Below are 21,953 nucleotides of genomic sequence, written 5' to 3' on the forward strand. Positions count from 1 at the left end.
CAATATGAAAGGCTACAAGTATCTCCAACTGCTTTTTCCGAGTTGCTTGTACTAGTAGTTAAATGTCTGCTTTTATACAGCAGTTAAAAAGGCTGTGACTTTAAAATTTGCTTGTAGTACCTGGATTCAGTTTAATTCCAAATATTAAATGTTTTTTCATCCTCCTGTATGAAACTTTTTTCTCATGCATCACACAGGTAACAGGGAAAATGCAATTTCAAAAATATTGAAAACAGCCTGACATTTTAATGCTCAGTGCATAGTAATGGTTAAAAGCAGGTTTAGTCAACTTTTGAGGTTTAAGCACTTGAGAATAGCTGTAATATCTTCAGGAGTCATCCATTGCATTTTAATGGTCTTAAAAATTACATTTGGTAATAGCAATTTTAGGTGCTACTTGGCATAGTATCATATTTTTATGTGTTTTACAGTGTTTTCAGGCATAAGTATGATTTTTAAAGACACTGTCAACTCCAAAACTGCTTGTAAAACGGAAAGTTATTTCAATCTAAAAGAATATTGCCCAAAAGATGGATGGTACTGCTTTTTTCTAAAGCTGTAAAAGTAAAATAGCAATCCACAGCACTTGCAGGGCAATTTTCACGTACCAAACGCTTTATAGATATTATATCTGTAAAAAAAAGAGTTGGAAGAATGGAAAAATAAAGCTACAAAATAAATTGGCTGCTCAGGTTGCATATTCTGTATAAAAGCTCGTTTTCTGAGGCTGTGGGAACAAGAGCTTACAATAATACTCTCTATTTGGTTTATGTCCTTTTTGTACTTGATTATCCATCAGCCTCACTTTTTGTCCAGTTAAAAACAAAACCAAACTCAAATTCAGCTCCAGTCAGATTTTAACATTTAGATCATATTTCACTTGAGTCTTTTAATTTCTGAGCTATGAATTTTAGAGTAGTGCTTAACTGAGCCACTCTGAATCAAAGCACAGAAATTCAGTGTAGGTTTAAGAAGCATCACAAATGTGTTTGAATCGAACTCAAGTTTGCTGTTGTTCCTTCCCAGTTTGTACAATTAGAGATGTCTGTCAGGAAGAGCTGAAAATAGTCTGTGAAAGCCCTTCTTATGCTATTTTCAATACAGAGCAATTGTAGTACAAGCCTGCTAATGTAAAGGTTATGCCAAGCTTATCCTAAATTGCACAGCTGTAGTTCTGAATTCAGTCACACAGGAAACAAGACAGGACATTTTCCCCTTAAATTGCGTTGCTTAGTTACTCAATTTAAATGTATGGTTCTATGTAGCTCTTTATTAGGAACCTTGTTCTGTAAATCGAGATGTTTAGAGAGACTCTTTCATGGGTTTTTCTGTGAGTGTTCCCCACTGAATGAGCGGTGGAAGTACAAAACGTGGAGGTAAGTATAAGGTCTTTGAAAGCACTGTTTCCTTAATGAGCAATTGGGGCATTTCTGAGAATAAAGTGCATCTGAAAACAGAAATATATTTTCCAGCCGATTTAAATGTGAGGTGCTTTAACCTTGGCCGATGCCATAGTCTGTTAGAATTTCAGTTCTTGCATCTCCAGTTTAAATAAAGCAGAGAGCACACTACTACTTTCCCTGCATGTCACAAACTCCCAAGAGCTTTGCTGGGAATTTCTATCTATAAAACCCGTGGGCTTGAGGTTTTACCATATTCATTGATACTCTGCCTTGTGAACCACTTGGTTCTCTTTCCTCAGTAGCCTGTACCCTCTCTAACCACCCCAGCAATTCAGAATCTACCCTGGTGGCACTTTCTGTTCTGGCAATGTTTTAATAAATCAATTAGTGCAGGTGTTTTGGCTTTGTTCCATGAGATGTCTTTTGCGTGGCTGTATTGGCTTTGTGTGGCAAGGTTTTGGTAGGTGGGGGGGGGGGGGTTACAGGGGTGGCTTCTGTAAGAAGCTGCTGGAAGCTTCCTCTGTGTCCGACAGAGCCAATACCAGCCGGCTCTAAGACGGACCCGCCGCCAGCCAAGGCCAAGCCAATCAGCGATAGTGGTAACGCCTCTGTGATAACATTTTTAAGAAGGGAAAAAAGTTGCAGGGGGCACAGAAACTGCAGCCAGAGAGAGGAGTGAGAACATGTAAGAGAAACAACCCTGCAGACCCCCAGGTCAGTGAAGAAGGAGGGGGAGGAGATGCTCCAGGCGCCGGAGCAGAGATTCCCCTGCAGCCCATGGGGAAGACCATGGTGAGGCAGGCTGTCCTCCTGCAGTCCATGGAGGTCCACGGTGGAGCAGATCTCCACCTGCAGCCTGTGGAGGACCCCACGCTGGAGGAGGTGGGTTCCCAAAGGAGGCTGTGACCCCGTGGGAAGCCCGCGCTGGAGCAGGCTCCTGGCAGGACCTGCAGATCTGTGGAGAGAGGAGCCCACGGAGCAGGTTTTCTGGCAGGACTTGTGACCCTGTGGGGGACCCATGCTGGAGCAGTGTGCTCCTGAAGGACTGCACACCGTGGAAAGGACCCGTGCTGGAGCAGTTTGTGAAGAACTGCAGCCTGTGGGAAGGACCCGCGTTGGAGAAGTTCGTGGAGGACTGTCTCCCGTGGGAGGGACCCCACGCTGGAGCAGGGGAAGAGTGTGAGGAGTCCTCCCCCTGAGGAGGATGAAGCGGCAGAAATAACATGTGATGAACTGACCATAAACCCCATTCCCCGTCCCCCTGCACCACTGGGGGGTGGGGGTGGTAGAGAATCTGGGAGCGAAGTTGTGCCCGGGAAGAAGGGAGGGGTGGAGGGAAGGTGTTCTGAGATTTGGTTTTATTTCTCATTACCCTACTCTGGTTGATTTGTAATAAATTGAGTTAATTTTCCCCAAGTTGAGCCTGTTTTGCCTATGATGGTAATTGGTGAGTGATCTCTCCTGTCCTTATCTCAACCTACAAGCTCTTTGTTATATTTTTCTCTCCCCTGTCCAGCTGAGGAGGGGGGAGTGATAGAACGGCTTTGGTGGGCACCTGGCGTCCAGCCACAGTCAATCCACCACAGTGGCACATGCACAAACTCTTTAATTTCCAGTCAGTGATCAGGCAGAAATCATGTGTCTATTTTTTTATTAATGACTTCTCATTAATGTCTTATTTAAAATGGCCACAGTATTATCAGTGGCTTGGGCTTGAGGACTAGACTTTAGTGGTTCTCGCTGTATATCTCTAAGACTTTTATGTGAGTGTTTTATGAGCTTAACAGTGCAGAAGAAATGGGGGAGAAAAGGCTTTAAATACTTTTGACTTCCTAAACCTTCTTTCACAAGCTCTTTTTTCTTTCTCTCTCAACATAGATGGAAAGAAGTCAGAGTTGAAAAAAAGAGCATGCTTGAAATTAAGGCTGCAGCTTAATGCTTACTGCTCTCCCTGAACTAAGGAGTGCTGCTGAATGTTGAGTGTTTGCTTTGTTTTAGTCTCACTAGAGCAAAATTAAAATGCATATAAATGCAGAAGGGAAGAAATAAAACTTAAAAAATCGAGACTTTTAGCTCCACTTTAGGTACTAGAAAACTCCCTTCTGTTCATTTAGGCTCTTCTCGAACTCTGCTCCCACCCTTCTGGCTCTGGAAAAAAGTTTTGGCTTGCTTGCTGTGTCAGGCTTTTTGTAGTACCAAATGACTTGTCAGTGTTTCATTCTGACAGAGGTTGACTTCCCAGCATTTGGTGTTGAACTATCCAAGGTTTTTTCTATAATCGCATGTATAGCAAAGTGGCTTTAGTGTCTCCTTTGGTGCAGAGCACAGGTGGACAGCTGGGCCTGTAATTCCAATACTCAGAGAAATTATTTGAGCGTTAGGCTGTGGTCGGACGGTTGCTTCAGAAACTGCAGGGGTGGATCCAGGTGTCAAAGCCTCCCATCTCACTTGCCAGTCATTTGTTACCACTTTGTCATCAGCTGCTATTATTCAAACAGTTGAGCCAAATTAAAAGACCGCACACGGTCACCTTGTGGACATCAGGACAAAATGAGCTGGCTTAATTCAAATGTCGACATGTTCTGCTTTGCCAGGTCAGCAGTAGGGTCAGCCAGGAGACAGTGACATCTTAAATTGCCATGGTATTTCCGATACTGTATGGTGTATGTAATGTTAGCCTGAGAACTATTCCTTGTGTTCATCTACATTAGTTTTAAAGAAAGGTTAAGCTCACTGGTTCTGTAATGTTGTTAATGTGCCTTATTGTTATATTTGCACATACGGCTTAAAAATTATCTCAGTGCAATTGATGTGATTCTGAGGCATCAGCAGGGCTCTTTGCCTAGAGGCTCCAGAGTTGCAAAGACTTTGTTTAAAGATGGCAACCAATTTTAATATTAAATTTTCCATATTACCATTTTTATTATTCGTAGCACACAGTCATTGAAGTGGATCAGAATCCTGAACTCACTTTAAATTATTGTTTGCTGCAATATTTAAGGGTAATAAAATGGTTTATTGAAGTTGTGGAGAGTCAGTAGGTAGCGGTTGGACACTGTTTCTTCCTGCACCATGATGAAATGGTACCATGTGAACAAGCAGCAACTAGGTTCAAAATAAGCTTGCTCTAAGATGTTGTAGAGGCTATACACTTTCATGGATTAAGAAAGAGCTTGGACAAGTTAACAAGAAAAAAATAATTAAGAGTTAATACTGTGTTCTTGGAATATTGCTTTTGTGGGCTGTGCTTGAAGGTAGGCTGGAGTTTTTCCTGTTGAACAAATATGGTTTATTTAGTTGTCGGGCCTTAATTCTGTTCTCTGAGTTCACAGCTTTACAAGAAATCTGTTGTCAGTGTGACACACGTCACCTTTCAAAATGTTTTTAGCTTGGATTTAAGTGTACAGGCAAATACTGAGTAATTCTTAAGTTTAACATTCTGAACTTCATTAATACAACAAAAGTGGCTGAAACATAAATGCGGAGTAGTTGCATGGTGTGATTTTTCTGACTCGGGCAGAAGCCCTAGGTAAGTAAGGAACTGATGCTGAAGAGTAATAGAGCCTTGTTTAGAGTGTGATCTTTGTTCCAGTGACAAATTAAAGAATGAAATCTTATTCTGCCAACAAGTAAAATAATTTCCTTCAGTAGTTAGTGACTAGAATTTTGTTAAATAAAAAGTCTGTGTATCTGCTAAGAACTGAGTCAGTTTTTTGAGATTGCCTGTTGTGCTCCTTATGACTGTTTGTTTAAGTAAAAACAAACAAAACTACTTCTCTGAATATATAGCAAAACTGAATATAAGCTAAAATGTGAAATAACTTGGAGTAATAATCAGGTGTTTCTGAAGCAACTGGAAGAAGAGTTGGTGACTAGCATATTGAAGTGGATTTTTTTCAGTTTTAATTTCAGGAGCTCTTAGGAGGAGATGACAGTTATTTCACAGAATAATGTCCCCAGAAAGGTTCAGGTTGGCTGCTTATTTTCCAGATGAGCGTGCTGTACTCTGTGAAGGGCAGCTCGCTTTGTTGTTGTTGGGGTAAAAGTCTTTCTGTCTTGGATGTGGTAGGACTAAGTTATTGAACTTTAAGAAAAGGTGTGCTGTTACTAGGACCACAAATTCCCTTTCAAGTGTCACGGGAGACCTTTTTTTGGTTATAGTCACTTAAATTTATAAGGCTTTGTGGGGCAAGCCATTTTCATTATCAAACTTTCAAGCAACTGATGTGATTGTATGCCCTGCAGTCATATGATTTAATGATCAGAACAGCCAGCTTCAGACACTGCTCCCAACTAATTCAGGTGTTTTATTTAGCTGGAATTTAGGGATATATGAAGTATATGAATGGTTATTTGGGGTTTCCAAGTAATCACGTTTAGTAGGGGGATATTATAGGCAATTCTTGGTCACTGTGACTACCTCTAACTTTGCGTCTTCATTGTCAGACACCTTCCAAATGTGTGTGAAGCTACAGCTGTCTTTGCAAGCGTTTGAATATGGGGCTTATCGGAAATGTTGTTAAGGAGATATTTGTAAAGGCTACTGTGGCCTTGTAAGCTCTGTCTACAGCTAGTGGCGAAGAGGTGCATCCCTCAAGTGACTCGGAGCAGGAGACTGGTTTGTAAGGTCCTTTGAAACACTTTTGTGGAGGAATTGGTCTCTTGGGAGATGGCAGGAGAAGGAGTCCCCTGGCAGCGAGGGGCTGTGAGGATGCAGTTCCCTGCAGTTCCCCCTCAGATGCAGGGGCCTTCAGGATGGTGGGAATGAAGAGAAGAGATTTTGGGAAGGGAAAGTGTGCTGCTCTTAATTGCAAGGCCCCACACTTGTAGGGGAGCCGTGCTTGGAAGGGGCCTTTGGCTGTCAGGCACTCTGACACCTGGCTCGTCACACAACTGTCTTCACTCAGGTGTCTTTAGAGCTTTTTGTGTTGCATGTCAGTTCCCAATGCTTGAAGTTTTCTATTAGCCAATTCAATAACATTTGTTTACGTTGTTATAGATGTTTCTGTTAACTTTAGCTGTGAAGTTGAAATAGAAGTCCTCCAAGTAATGTCACAGTTGGAAGGGAAGTGGCTTTGAGAGGGCAGGGACGAGGTGAAAGGAAGATGATCAGGCAGCTCTTCACTGGCAGAGTATAGGATTGTTCAAGTTGTTTTGTTTGTTTTGGCTCAGGCTGTTTGACCTTGCTGAGCATCTTACCTGGAACAATGATTGAGGGTTTTCTCTGAGCCATCTCATTAAAAATAATTAGAAATTAAAATAATGAAAATTGGCCATCAGAAACCAAATGGATCTGAGCCATATAACTGTTCCATGAAGAGTTCGTTAAATAGATTTTCACTTTGCTCCCAAGGAGACAGGCCCTTTATTTATCTGCCTTTGCCTTGATCGTATAATTGTAAAGCAAACATACTAGTTAGATGAAACAGTGAAGTTAATGACAGGAACAAAAATGCTTTTCTGGAAGCTTTTAGGAAAGTCTTCATAGCTTGTTGTTTTATTTACTAAGTTTTATTTGCCTGATGTCTACTGCCTTTTCTGTAAGGTGCCTGAGGGGAGAGCACTGCTACATCATGATTACATTTACCAGTGCTGCTGCTTAAACATAAAACACATCGTGAAAACTGTAGATAGGGAAGCTCATTTATGTAGTGTCTTTTCTGCCTTTCTTAGCGTGCTCAGTTTAGGATGCTTTGACTTCCATGACAGCTCCATTATGCCCAGGAATTTCAAGGATAACTTGCTTTTTGTTGAGAAAGTTACAACAAAGAAATGTAGAACAACTAGACCACGGTTCAGCGTGTCGCTTCTCCCTGAGCTTCCAGCAGAGCAGAGGTTCCTTCCGTCAGTAAGACAAGTCAGGCAGCCTCTGTCTGTCTGTGTGGGGTTCCCTGCTGCTGCTCGCTGGCTGCTGTTTGATGGGGCACAGGGCCTCTTTTCAGAGAAACTGTGATGGAAAGAAACCATCCTGTCTTAGCAATTGCAGCTGTTTTCTTAAAAATGTGAATTGCTAGTTAGGTACGTGTCAGTATTCTGGAAATGATCTGCAGCGTGAAATGGGAATAGTTAAAAAACCTAATAGTTTTATACCTGGGCCCACAGTCAGACATAGGGCACTTTAAAACAAAAGAACGGGAAAGTAAAGGCTTGTGTAAATAACTTCCTTCATAAGTCACCTTTGGTGCTGCAATTATCTATGCTTGTTTATGTTGAATAAAGCAATCTGTTACTGCTGAAATAATTTCTGTTGAGGAACATTTAAATAAGACTTGAGGAAAAACTGAGCCCTGTGTCATAAGATGGCTGAGGTGCGTTTCATGTAATCTCTTTCATAAGCAAACAAAGGTGTGTTTCAGAAATGATGAAGCTGCATTTCTGTGCTGTTCCTGCTGTGGAATAGTGTTCAAGATCTACCTTCTCTGCCAATAATAAAAAAAAAAAAAAGTTCAGGCTGGAAACATACTTTTAAAATTTGTGGGCAGCATGCAGCCATTTCTCCTTTGCACTCGTAGTGTTCTTTGCGCTGGTATTGCTCTTTAGTTTAAGTAACTTATTTTTCCTCCTTGATATTTACCCGAGTGTATTTCTAGAGAGCTTTCGTTTTCCTAGACTAAATAATTCAAGCCTCTGTCATCTTTATAGGGTGGACTCTCCATTCTCCTGATGATGGGAATAACCTTTCTGTGCAGCTGGCTCAGTCTAAAGATGTTCTTTTTCACGTATCCAGTATTTCCCACCAGCTCTGGCTGTGGTGCCTGGTGATACAACACAGTGCTTGAGCTTATTGCTTATTGAGGTCTTCTTGCTGCTGCTGCTTATTGACTGTATTTTGCGAGGGGGAAAAAGGTACCACCCATGTATTTACAACATGTAACTTGTCTTTAAGTTTTTTAATTAAACTTTTTGTCTCCATTTGAACTGGAACTTTGTGTAAGACTACAATTTTAAAATATACCTGTTTAGTGTATGGTGATGAATGTGAAACTAAATAAGGCTGTGGCATTATTAGGTTCGGTGTTTGAGAAGGGGAGGGAGGAGTGACAGGCATCTTAAAAAGCAATCTGATATTTGGCTAGTACTGACATGGTTGAAATTATATGAAATAATCTGTAAGCTCTTATCTATGCAATGAAACTACATGTTTATTCAGAAATTTTTTATTGCCGCCATGAGGGTAATCTACAGCAAGATTTCTACTACACATCCTGTTTATTTTTTTCTCCCCTAGCTGTAGAAATAGTTTTGGTTATTGCTCTAATCTCTTCTTTTCATTGAAAGTTATCTCATGATAAATTTTATTGCTTCACCTGCTCACACTTGCAATAAATCTTCTGCAAGTTGCTGAACTTAACCGTATAGTCTGCCTTTTCTCTGAGACTCTCTATATCCAGATTTCAATGTTGAACATTCATTTTAAACATACTGTATAACTGCTTTGATTGTAATTCTGGAAATCCTGATGTGTTTGGTGGAAAACCAGTCCTGTGAAAAGGCTGCTAACATGTGATTGACTTGTAATTTTGATAATTTGCTTATTGAATAATAGAACTATAGTTTGGCCTGATTTGGGTGAACTTTTCATTGAGACACCCACCAAGGAGAAAACATCATCGTGGAAACATAGATGATGGGGAAAAGGCTTATTCAGTTTTCAAAAAAATCGTGTTTATTCTTTTGGTAAGGCATATGCAATTTTTAGAATAGTCCCTGCTTTGGATTTCTCTTTGTTTGTGTGTGCAGTGATCACTGTTCAATGGTGAATAGCAGGGACCATTCATAAAAACAAAGTCTCAGTAAAAGTTTTGTGTGGGTGAGCTTCGTTGCCCTAACAAAGAGTTTGTTGAAGAGTTGTTCAGTTAGCCAAATCCTGAACTTGCAGAAAATTATAACACGTCTCTGGAAAAGGTTAGTTGTGTCAGTTATGGTCCTGTTGTTTTTGTAGCATCCGGTGGAAAAAAAGAACAGAGGGGGAAAAAAAAAATCCTTATTTCGTGTAGATATGCGAACATTGCTTATCTTCCCACACAATATGCTCATACGAAACTACAATGAAATGACAGACATGGTTTTTCAGATGATCTGTTTGCTCTGGTAATGCCTTCAAAACAAAAAGCTTTAAAATTATCAACAGAAAATATTCAATTTATGCTCAAACTAGAGCATGTAAGAATAAAAGGAATAAATACTGAGAATTTGTTCATTTTAACAACTTTGTGTAGACTGCTTAAGGTAGCAAATGGGGTGGGTTTGTGAAACTCTGCAAACAGCGTCACTGCTGTAAGGAAGGCGAGTGGGTGGGTACCCACACAAGCTCTCTGTATTTTACCTTCAGAGCAAGGTTTGCCTGTTTGTCTTTCAAAAAAAAAAAAAAAGTAATTACAGTTCACTGTGACTGTATTATCGTTGGTATTAATTCAGGTGTTGTTCAGGCTGTTCATAAATATTAACAGCCTCAAGGAATGCTGTTCTGTCAATCCTTACTCTGGTGTTTAGAAGTTTGGTCTTGCAGTTGAACTCATCAGCTGAATAGCAAAGCTGTTGCTGGAGGAAATCACTGTGCCATGCAGATGGCCTTTAGAGGCTTCACCTAAACGGAGATCTGAAAAAAAGCTTCACTGTTTTGATCTTCCTTCATAGGTCTTGTCTGCGCTGGGGTAATTATAGTCTGTAATTAGCTGCAGCGCAATTCTTTTGAAGTCAATGAATGTGTAATTTTTACTGTAAGCTGGGAAATAGCATCTTACCTCTGCTTGCTCTTGTGTTTAATTTACAGATGATTTTCCGTTGGGACTTTTGTGTAAAGTGTTTAGACCTGCCTCTCAAAAAACCCCCAAACAAACAGTGCTACTCCAGCATTTCTTTCCTTGGCTAGAAACCAATTAGAAGCTGTCATTTCTTACAAATGGGGTGTAGCCAACCATGTGGCCGGGGCCATGTCGGGAGGATCAGAGGAGAGTCTAAATGCCTTTAAAAATGTGGACTGTAATCTCATATACAGTTCTCCATGGTGAAATGGGGGGGAGAATGGTTCTCTCTTATCACACTGTTTCAGTGGTACTGTGAGGCTCTTTGAAAATGAAAAGCGCTTCTTAATTAACATTTATTTCTGCGTGCTCTAAAGAGGTAATGTTTTTCATCTATTTTGTGAGCAATTTGGTTTTCTACACTAAATATAGTCATCACATGTAGTATACATGCTTTTATATATTTTAAGACTACACCTATGCATTTGCTAGCTCTGCATGTACTGCTTTATGTCTTTGAACCTATATTTTGAGTAAACCAACCAAATCTTACTTATTTTCTTTCGTTATTCTGCTCTGCTTCCATTGATGACTCTAAACTTTTGACTCCAGACTGGCAATATGAGGGTAAGATGGCAAAATGTAACTTCCTGAACATTGCTTGTCTGTTTTTAATTTTTATTTTCTTTAGAACATTATTAAAATTCTGTTCACTCTCTTTAATTAGATCCTTTTGTTGCAATTAAATGCAAATTATGTTTGTTTCTGTTGTGAAGCTTTAATTACGATTTATAGCTTTTAATCGTTCCTGTGTTACTTCTTTGGGTTAAATTACCATTGTATGATCTCTGTCCTGAAGGACTTCTGCTTCACTGAGATCACTGGTGATATTTAGAGCAAGACATGAACAGTTTTATAGTGTAGCCATCAAACTGTATTGTGGTGGTATGTGACAACGATCCGGGGGTGTGTGTGTTCATGACGTGGAAAGGAAGGCTCACATAAGAGATAACAGAACAAACCATATTAAGTTTTTGCTGTTAAGTATTTATTTTAAATATGGGTCAGCGTCTGTGATGTTAAATCCTTTGCTATCAGATTTTTCTTTGCTTTATAAAGTATCTGAGTAAGGGATAAGCAAACAGCTCAGATTTTGATCTTCTGTCAGTGTAGCTTAGCTAACAATTGTAGTCTATACGTACATAATATTTAATGAATACTTGTCTTCAGTACAGCGAATATGCTGACTTGTTTTAAAAAACAACAACAAAACCCCAAGATCCTTCTTCTGGAATTAGAAATAACTTCTTTTTTCATCTTTATAGATTGCAAATTGGCCAGAACAGGTCCTCCAGCCACAATAGTGCCTATTGATGAAGAAAGTCGGAATGGTGAGTGCACCTCGGTTTTCCGCGACACCCCTTTGGTTCCCCTGTGTTAGCTGATCAGGGTGTAGAAGCACACATGGATTAGTGGCATGTCCGTGTCCAGCTCGGCAGTGAGGGCTGGTCTCTGAAAACCTGTTAACGGGCATTGCGGGTGGAAAGGTGACAGTGACCCAAAATGCTGAGAGGTGTCATTTCTTCCTGAAAATTACACATTTTGATGACTTTGGTCTTTGACTGCAGATAGCTCTTGTGAATATGCATTTAGTTTTAGACAAGTATTTAGACCACAATTATTTGTAATGCAACAGTAGTTTAGCTCCCTTGTTGCTAATACACCAGCTTATTTTTTATTGTCTGACTTCTTGTGTCAGTATGATATTACTGGAGGACAAAGTTCTGGTAAGTCTTTGTTTTTGTTGTGTTTAGGGAAAGCTGAAACCTTTCTCTGAAGCTTTGTAGGAGTGTTAATGTTGCTGTCTTCTGGGTTTCACATGCAGCATTTAGGAGGTTGCTTGTTGGTTTGCTCTAAGTTTAATAACATGAGTTTATGGGTACCTCTGAAATGGCAGAACTTGCAAGTTGTCATGGAAACTTCAAAAGAAAATTAATCTCTTTTTTGAATTTTCCTGTCAAATCATACAGTTCTCAAACTGTCGATCTGTAGTCTTAGTACTGCATTTATGCAGCATACTGTAATGTGATGAAGTGCTTTATGCTGTTAGAGTCAGTGCTTTTTAGAGGTGGCTGTTACTCCTGATACCAAGTTACTACTATTCCCTGATTTTTCCTTTGTGACTTTTATTTTTTTTTTAACCTCATAAGCTAGGCACAGTTGTGTGCTGCATGTGGTTACGATTTATCATATGTGGGTGCTTGAAATGGTGAACAAAGTCTAGCTCATGCTGGTGGAACCTCTCTGCTGTTGTCCTTGGGGGAACTGCTTGCTGTTGGGAGTTACTCAAGGTCAGACGGTTAAGCATATGCAGGTTTCACTGCTAAGAGAACCAAAAAACCCAATTGTTAATATGCCGATGTGCTGAAGAGCTCTGTTAATTGGTACTGGAGTGGCTTTTAAAAACAGGCTGTTTTCTTCCTCCTGTGCTGATTTTTCTTGCAATCATGTCTGCTGAAAAAATGATGATTGGTCTCAGCAAAATGAAATTCCCCTTGTATTTGTGTCCACATGCTGAGCAGGACTCTTTTTTTTTTTTTTTTTCTTTTTTTTTTTTCCTCCTGTTTACTTTGGTTTTTGTAATGCAGCCTGAGTGCTGTAAAGTAACTTATACAGTGCAATGTAAATTTTAGTAGAGAACTCTATCATGTTTATATCATCCTTATATCAAGTGAAAAAAAAGTCTTTTTTTTCTTTCAGAGTGTTTAAATGGTATGAGATTACAATATCCATGATAGGTCTTACTCTTTAATAGCAGAACTTCTGTGTGTAATTTGTGCTGCAATTTTAGTCAACTATTGTTAAAATAGTTTGGTGTATATGATACCTAAATAGTTGAGGGGTCTGGAATCAATACTGTGGTTTTTTTCTTCATCTTTTTTCAATGAATATACTGTAGAAGGAGTCTTGAGATTTGATGCTTATGAAATAATTGTACCTGTATCACCTTGTTGGGAAGTCGTCCAGTATTCCTGAGTATACATAGGTACTACTGGCATGTTTTATAGCACTTTATTCTTACATGCTTACAGCACGTGAGTTACTTATCTGCAGAATGTTGTGGGAACGACAGCTGAAACTAAGGCTAGATGCTGACCATAGAGTAATCTGAAATATAAACAAAAATTTAGAGAAACAAGAAGCTTGCAGCTCTCTAGTTGAATGGCATAATAAACTTTATTCCTCAGCTTTTTAATGCTTGATTCGGTGTTTGCTAAAAACTAGAAAGTTAAAATTTCTGTTCAAATGTAACTGGTCCTGCAAGAAAGATGGTTAAATTGAGTACGGTGGGAAGAGGTATGAATTTCCTAAAAGTTTTGCATGTGTCTGCAATGATTAATTAATCTCTTTTGCTATGAATTCTTATGAACCATTAACTCCCCATTAAAGAAGTCAAATCGGAAGTAGAAACTTCAATTTGCATTGTAGTTAATGGAAGCGATACACCTCATCTGTAAGTCACAATATGTATTAAGTAAATGGATCTCCTGGGAAGCCAGCTCTTGAGTTGAAATGTCCTTAAACCTTTCTCTGTCTTTGTTGAAGTGGTAAGTTGTATCCTCCCCACTACCATGCATGACTGAAATTAATGAAGGTGAAATCTCAGTACAGCATGGAGGCTCAGCGGTTGAGTCAATGCTACTGCTCGTGTACTTCATATTAATTGGTTTTCTGTGAGTCTTGCTTAAAGTGAATGTAGATATTTTAAAATAGAAAAATAGTCACAGCAAAGGACGCGGAGCAGCTACCAGCAGATTTTGTTTTCCACCTCTGTGTGTACGCCCATCCAGATGTCTTCAGGTTCAGGGCAAATGCTTTAGCTTGCTAGAGTCAAATTTGGATTTGTGCCAAATGACAGGTATTGTTGCAAATGAATGTGTATGAGTATACATCCATGCGCAGACATGCATGCACACTTATATATATATATATTGGGGAATTAGGAGACTAACTGATCAGGTAGTGCTTTGTTACTTGGATGCTTTCTGCTTGCAACTGCTCCCATTTTTTTTTTTTTTTTCCCCCTCTCTGTGGTCATGGTCACATGCTAACATGGGATGTTTTTAAGTAGTGTCTGGCTACGCCATCAGTGTTCCAAAATATCAATATGCTATTGTTAGTTATGCTCTTTTAATGTGCTGATGGTTTGGTTCTATGCAAGCCACTATTGTATCCTGATGAGTACCATTCCATTTGTGTGACACTTTGTTTTGGCTGCAGTGTCAATTTGTGCTCCACAGCACTGCCCTTGGCCAATTTCCTTACGTATTTTAAACTACAGCTTGAAATGACTAGTGAAAGAAGCAGACCGAGAGCTGATTCATCACCAGTAGGGCCTCGGTTAGATTTACAGAATGACCCCTGCTACAGTCACTAGAAATGGTTTGGCTACCAGAGCTCATCTTTTGTAGCCTTTCACCCTTCCTATGCATTAGACGATGAACCCATATAATGGTAAGGGGTTATAAATAAGTCAAAACAGCTTTGCCACCAAAAAACTTCTGTAAAAATCTTGAGAAGGGAACAAACAGAGGATTTAAAGGGTAATAAGGAAGGTCAGCTGAAGCAGTGTGTTGTGATAAGAAAATGTTTTATTACCAGTTTTTGATACGTTGGGAGCTTTGGAAGGAGGATTGGATGTTGCTGCTGTTATAGAGCATGCAGCCTGAAAGTAAAAATCATGGATATTGATGCCAGGATCAGTGGGGTGAGTGTATGTATTTACTGTGTGTGTGAATTCAGTAGAATATTTTATGAAAAATTTTTTCAAATAATTTGCCATTCAGTCTCAAAATTGGCATTATATAGTTGTTAAAAATAATAGCAAAGCTTTAGTGATAGGCATTTTGGTTGATATGCAGATTTATGGTATACAACATTTCCAATGACCAAACAAACTTTGTATTGGAATTGCCGATAGATGCAGAGAAACAATCCACCTATTTTTGTTCAGCTTTCAAAGGTCTGTTGTTGATGTTGGACTGTCTCTGCTAAGGTTTTAGAATGAAGATCTCAAAACAATAGCTGAGTTAACACCTGTGTGTGACATTTCATCCAGTGCACATATTCATCAAGTTCTGGCAACTGAATAAACAGAAGATCCTGCTTTTTAGAAGTATATCTTTAGTTCCACTGTGTTGAATATTGCTCCCCAGCATACTGAGTTCCATAATTTCTAATTTACAAAAAGTCTGGAGACCAGCAAATCTCAGGGAATAAAAATATTTTATGAAAATAACTATTCCTTGTTTTCATAGTCAGATACACAGTTACCATGTCTGACCTTTAAAGATCTCCTTGCGAGATCAGTATAGATTTAGGATTTGACAGTTTCCCACCACTGGATTAATATATCTTTATATCAAGTAATTTAGATACGATAGTATGTTAGATTATAGTTGTGTTCCTGTGAAGAATCCTAGAAGGGGTGAACTTTACGTTTCTTAAGGTACATGAGTACCTTAAGGTGAATTATTTTTTTCATTTCTCCTTTGTTTAACTGACTGGGTGATAGTACTTGAGATCATATTAGCGGCAAAATTTAATTCTTCTAGATGTACAGGTGGGTTTTTTTTACAGGCAGAGAGTTATTTTCACCCATGGGTTTTTTTTTCATTACTGAATTTGAGACTTGGTTTTAACTTGTTTTAAAGACTGAACAAATGAGACTTCTGCATACTTCAGACTTTCATTGCAAGTGCGCCCCAGGTTTTTGGGGGCCTTCATGTTGAGCTGCCTGTGCTTTTTTTCCTTAAGATGAGCATACCGAAATGCTTTGAATCTTTAAAAAGGGTTTTTAATGGTAAGTAAGCTATTGGAAAATGACTTCTAAAAGAGGCAAAATTAAGATTTGCTAGATATAACTGTTTAAAATAGAATTTGGAACAAAATGTAGAGGTTGGGATGAGGGAGCAAGCAGGCTGCAGTATTGCAGGCTTCTTGGTGGGATGTTGGGTGACCTTGTGTACAACAAGGGTGCACAGACAGAATAACTGTACCTCTGATACCTGCTTGCTTGATATTTGCCTTTATGTCTTTTATTTCGGGATAGCTACAAAGTTAATAGAATACGGGCAAGTACTATTCAAATTTTAACAGATGACTTGTTTGGGGTATAAGTTATATATATATACTTAGCTAATAGCCAGTATGCTAGCCAGGTGCCAATATAGAGATCAGTGTAACTTGAAAGATCTACCCTAATATGAAGAAGAATATGAACTGGTGTCTTGGTAACGCATTCGTAAGAAAAACTCTGTAGTTATGAATATTTTGTTTGTGTTCTTGCCTATCCTAGGTAAATCAGTAAATTTTGTTCTACTTTTGATTTTATATTGGTTTTTCTGGTCGTGTCCCACCCTTATGATGGTATAGAGTGCTAGTGAATAGTTGGACTGTCTCCACAAATTACATGATCTCTCTCTCCTCTCCATACATAAATCCTAATGCTCATTGGGGATATTTGGTATTTATGCAAACACAGGTAAGTGCCAGAATGAACTTTCATGGTTGTATGTGGGTTTGGTATTATTTTTATATCTTTTCATCTTCCTACGATCTTGGCAACAATCATTTGTCAGCCTGACTTCCTGGGGAGGCAGAGGATGTGTGATCACTCTACAAATCCCCATCAATAACTCCCTGCAATGAGGGATTACATGGGAAATAGGGCACAAGTATGCAGGAAAACAGGCTGTGGGTTTTTTTCCCCACTACTATTGGACCAGTTTATTTTCAGTTTAATTGTATGTAATGCTGGAAGAATGGACCTGATTACTAAGGCACATTGACAATGTCACTGCAAATTTCCGTGCTGTACCAAACTATTTTAATTTGTTTTTCAGGGGCAATTGACAGGGATTGACAAAAACGTCTCTAGAGGCACAAAATCTGTAGCTTCTCTTCTGAGACGGGCTTAAGAGTCTAATATGTTTCCTATGGACTGTGTGTGATGGCTTCCAAACAGCCATTACTTGAATTGAACTAATGAGCCTTAAAGATTAAGGGTCCTGCTATCCATCTCTTCTCTGGATCGTATGCTGATTCCAGTCTGGCTGCCTTAAAGACATTTCGGCTAAGGGGAAGAATTGATTTAGCAAAATACCATTTTCTGATTTGGAAAGCTGCTGTGGTTGAACACAGGTGTATTGAGAATAGTATTTCTTAAGAGTTGCAGCTCTTTATGGTCTTTTCCTACTTTTCCCTTCTGTTTCAGAAAATGGTTGAATTAATGACTTGAAGGATGAGAAGGTGCTTCAGTGTCTTGATTTCTTCAAATACATCTTTCCTACAGAAATGATGTCTCTGATATTGTTGCTGGTTTGAAATTCTTTTATCTGAGACTTTTGTGGTTTTACAGTTGTATTTTGAACATGCCACCAAGGTTATATAATTGGTTTAAAATACCATGTAATGTTTTTCTTTAAACATTCAAAAGTCCACTTCAGGTCCACTCAAGATGTTTGTGTTACTGAAACCCAGTGTGGTTTTTTCCAACAAATACTCAGATTTAATTGTGAGAAGTGTTGTGTTATTTTACATTCTAAGAGCTGCTGAGTTCTAAGTAGTGAAACTAAAATCTGCAGCAATTAATCTTGGCATTTGGCCCTGTAAAGCCTTAGCAGGGAGAGCAGGCTGAGATGAGATGTGTCAAACGTGTAAAGGAGTTTCAACTTGCTAGTGTCCTGTATGTTCCTGTAACCCTCTGTACATGCGTATGGCAAACGTACAAACCAAGATAAGTTAGAAGACTGTTCCGTAAAATTTTGCGAGGTCATGTAGATCTAATTAAAAGCTCACATTTAGTTTCTATTCTGACAAGTGAAACAGTGCGTCTCGAGCTCCTGCTTTCCCCCTTTCCTTAGGAGAAGAAGCAGTGGGTGAAGGAAGGGAGGTAACGGATCCATCTCGTGGTAGTGTAGCACGCTGTCCCAGAGACATCACCGGTGGGAGGAAACAGTCTAAGCCTGGTGAGGTAGCTGTTTCCCTAGAAGGTTTCCACGTGGAGCATGCATGTTCACATGCCTGTAGCCCTAGTAAATCTTTATATCGTGCATAAGGCTCACTCCTTTGACTTGTTGGACTGTCTGCAGTAGCTCTCTGTTTACTGGAAATGAGTCAGTTGACACTCAAATGGGAGGTGGGGGGTGGAAGTTACAAGTAAGATGAGCTGAAGACAGCCTTGTGTACTCAGCACCTCAACAAGACTTAAAGCTGTTCCATGGGGATTAACAGGACTAAAACAGAGCAGAGCTTTCAGCCTTAGCTCTGGGTTTCTTGCTGCAGGAGGGAGGACTTGATTTTTCTTTTAAGCTGTACAGGTGCTAGCATGTTGCACAGAGCTGTTAGAATTTATGAAGTTATATATTCTTGTAAGTTATAGTTTACTGTCTTATGAGCCTCTCAATCTTTGATTTTAAAATAACTTATTTTCACCTATTACTTCCTATTGTTCAAAAATCAGCTTTATGTAGCATTATGAAATAAAAGTAATCATAGTTTTACTATTTCAAGTGATTCTGAGAAAAACATCTTTCAAATCTGGTATGTTTGTGTGGATGTGGAAATGGAAGAGAGACCATACTATAATGTACTGTAATTCTGTATTGATTTTTCTTGGTTTCCCCTAAGTGCAGTTTGAGGACTCTTTGCATTTAACTTCCTCTTGGTGCACTATTTCTTTTGTAGCAGTTAACAATTGCATTTCTATACTGGAAAAAAAAATCTAATCATTAGCTTATATGTTGTTACCATTCCTGTGAAACATTTCTGGGGAGAAACTGCTTCAGCTGATTTCTAATCTAAGTTATGCAATTGTCTATATGCCTATGTGTCCCCACATAGATTTTTCTCATGTCTTTAGACAATCTTACAGCTTCTTAAACTATTTGTGAATGTTTTTCACCAGCTGTGGAAAGTATTCCTTTTCAAATATATCTTCACCAATCTGGAATCTGGTTTCTGTAGCAATGGAGACGTGGTATGTTGCATATATATATGACAAAGTGTAAGTTAAGGTACTGCGGCCTGTAAATAAATCTTTGAATTAAATATTATCTTGCTGTACAAGGGAAAGAGGAGTGCAATCAACCTTGCTTCTAAACCACCATCCTTGCTTCTAAACCACCATCCTTGCTTCTATTGTAAAACTAATTGCTCATGTTGTATAGATACTGCCACTTTCTCAGGTCCCATGTGTACATCTGAGAATGTTTAAATAAGTCTAGATACTTGTCGGCTGAGAATTGCAGTTCAGTCTAGTGATATCAGTTAGCTGCCGATGCAATCTAGATGGCTAATATGATTGTAGCATTAAGCATCAGTATTCTTTTCTGAATTTGTGTGTGCTAATGCTATTCTGTGATCTTTAATACCTGGTCTGTGCAGCATGAGGTTAGCCAGCAATACAAATCTGATCTGGATCAGGCCCAGGCGCATAATAACATTTTGTCGAGTTAGGGCACGCAATATGGAGTTTATTCTGGCTTTATGTTTTTATATAGGAAGAAAGGTGATACATTAGATCTAATATCTGCCAGATTAAGTAACTTCTGATAGAAGTTACCCTTTTGGAATGTTTTGGACAAATTTTCACAAGAGGGGTGGATTTGTATTGATTTGCGTATGCTGTGTGGCTGCACCGAGCTAGGGCTGCTACTAAGGGCTGAAGCCTGAATTTATTGCATTGCAGAGTGCTGTATAGTTCAACCCTGTCTTCCCACACCTGGACTGATTTGGGAGCCCAGATGTTTCCTGATGGCACTTCTCCAAGTCATCCAGATGAACAACTGTTGCATGGGCTGTTTTAGGTTGAGTCTAGATGTGGCTCTGAAGATACAGTCAGATCTTGAGGCCACCTGAAAAGAAAGCCCACAGCTTGGTGTTCACAGCCCTGGCAAGTACTGGCTCTAGTTCTGGATCATTCAGGGCATTCCTGTGCCATTAAGGAGTGTGTTGGTTAGACTGTGAGAAAGGAGTTAGTTTGGGCCATAGAAATCCACTGGGGACATTGTACAATCCAGGAAAGTTTTCAGCAATAGCATGAGAAAGGGACTTACTGACTACTGCTGTGCTCCTTGACTTTGAGATGGGAAGCATGCAGCAGGATGGGTGCAAGAGTATCAAGAGAGACCCAGTTGTAGGGTTGACTTGGTTTATTCTTCTGGCAGAACTTCAGACTCGGATTTTTTGAATGCTCTGGTTGAAGTATTGTCCTCAAATCTCTCCATCATGGAGGAAAATTGGCTAGTATGCCGCAGCTTAATAATGTACTTTTAGACTGTTTCTCTTTTTCTGTCATGACTTCAATACTTGATAGCCAGAGATAGAATTTCCTTCTGTTGTATTCAGAGATACAGTCAATTAAGACTAAGGCTTATTTGGTCTTAATCAGCTGTCCCAAGAATCATTATTAAATGCAGCAACACAAATATTATCAGAGCGTAACAAATTTATATTTCAAGAAAAGGTAAATTGCCTGGAAGACTATAGCTGCTGTTCTTGTCAGGTAAGAAGGCTTAGAGTTGAGCAGATGATGGGTAAGTGTAAGAACTAGAAATTAGAAAATTCTCTTATACTCCACTAACAAATGGAATTTTTATTTTTTTTTTTTGTAACTTGTGTTTGTGGTATTCCTCCTGTTCTTCATGTTAGCAGCTGGCTCATACATGTTGGTGCTCAACTCACTGTCTTAAGTTGTTCAAATCAAAATGTAAACTAGTGCAAGAAAGTATCACTTCTTAGCTGACAATTTGATTTAGTTTATAAATTCATGAGATGGGAGAAGAGGCCTAAATCTATGGAAATTATTTTTGTTTCATTCAAGCCTGTTTGTTTTCATTCTGAAATTATACATTCTTAGGATTTTGGTATTAACAACTTCATTGAAAAGTCATGAATCAATTTGGTGTCTAATGCTATTTTTAATACCACAGATTTAAATTCACACTCACGTGTTTTCATGGAGGACAAATGTGTAAAGACTGAAGAAGCTGTAAAGTGGATGAGCGTACTATTCCACTTCTATTCATGAGCACAGACATCAGCAGTGGCCAGTATTTAAGCAGAGCTTTTGTTAGATCTCTACAATTCTCCTTTTTCAGTAATGTTTTTTTTTAATTATGTCCTTTTAAGAAAAAAATCAAAGTGCAAAAAGCAGGAGATAATTTGGGGTGGAAGTAGGGGAGAAAAGAAGTTGTCCTTTAGAAACTGATTAATTTATTCTTAAGGATAGAAAATACAGTAAGTGATAGAGTTGGAATTATTTAAAATAGTTTTGTGCTGTCAGCTGTCTAGAATAATATCCTACCCTGGTATTGCTGCTCTTGGGGGGAGGTGAAATAGATGGCCTTAAATTACCTTCAGGGATGAGAGGGGTTTTTTCCCCTTGTTTTCATCATTAACTGTCTACCTCTGTAGGTTCTTAGGACTTGTATGTAGTCATCAAAGCTATTTTGTTTTCCATTGCATTGTTTGTGCACACATTCAGGTGTCATGTCTTGGCTCAAGTTGTGTCTGCTGAAATCTTGTGCTGACAACTTGCAACTATCTCAGTGTAGCCACAGGCACTAATTCAACTGCAAACTATTGAGTTTTGTTCACTAGATATTGGATAACTGTAGGAGTAGTTAGCAGATCGGGCAAGACCACAGGTCTTCCCTAGTATCGATGTTTAAAATGACAAAAATTGGGAATTTCACTCCGTTTTGTGGTAGGTATAATTTTTGTGAATAATGGTTATGCTCTG

The 21,953-nt window shown here is 39.0% G+C and overlaps 1 protein-coding gene across 9 annotated transcripts in view; it reads left to right on the forward strand.

The window, feature by feature from the left end:
- PCDH15 (protocadherin related 15) overlaps positions 1–21,953 on the forward strand; it is a 710,734-nt gene that overhangs the window by 345,640 nt on the left and 343,141 nt on the right. For 5 of the 9 annotated variants that reach the window (XM_069795892.1, XM_069795898.1, XM_069795894.1 and 2 more), the window contains 2 exons: positions 10,760–10,774; positions 11,473–11,538. In XM_069795892.1, the coding sequence (XP_069651993.1) occupies positions 10,760–10,774; positions 11,473–11,538 (81 nt within the window). The remainder of the gene's footprint in view (positions 1–10,759; positions 10,775–11,472; positions 11,539–21,953) is intronic. The other 4 variants (XM_069795901.1, XM_069795896.1, XM_069795897.1 and 1 more) reach the window with 1 other exon arrangement.

This window comes from Haliaeetus albicilla, chromosome 11, assembly GCF_947461875.1.
Source record: "Haliaeetus albicilla chromosome 11, bHalAlb1.1, whole genome shotgun sequence".
In the NCBI taxonomy this organism is placed as follows: Eukaryota; Metazoa; Chordata; class Aves; order Accipitriformes; family Accipitridae; genus Haliaeetus; species Haliaeetus albicilla.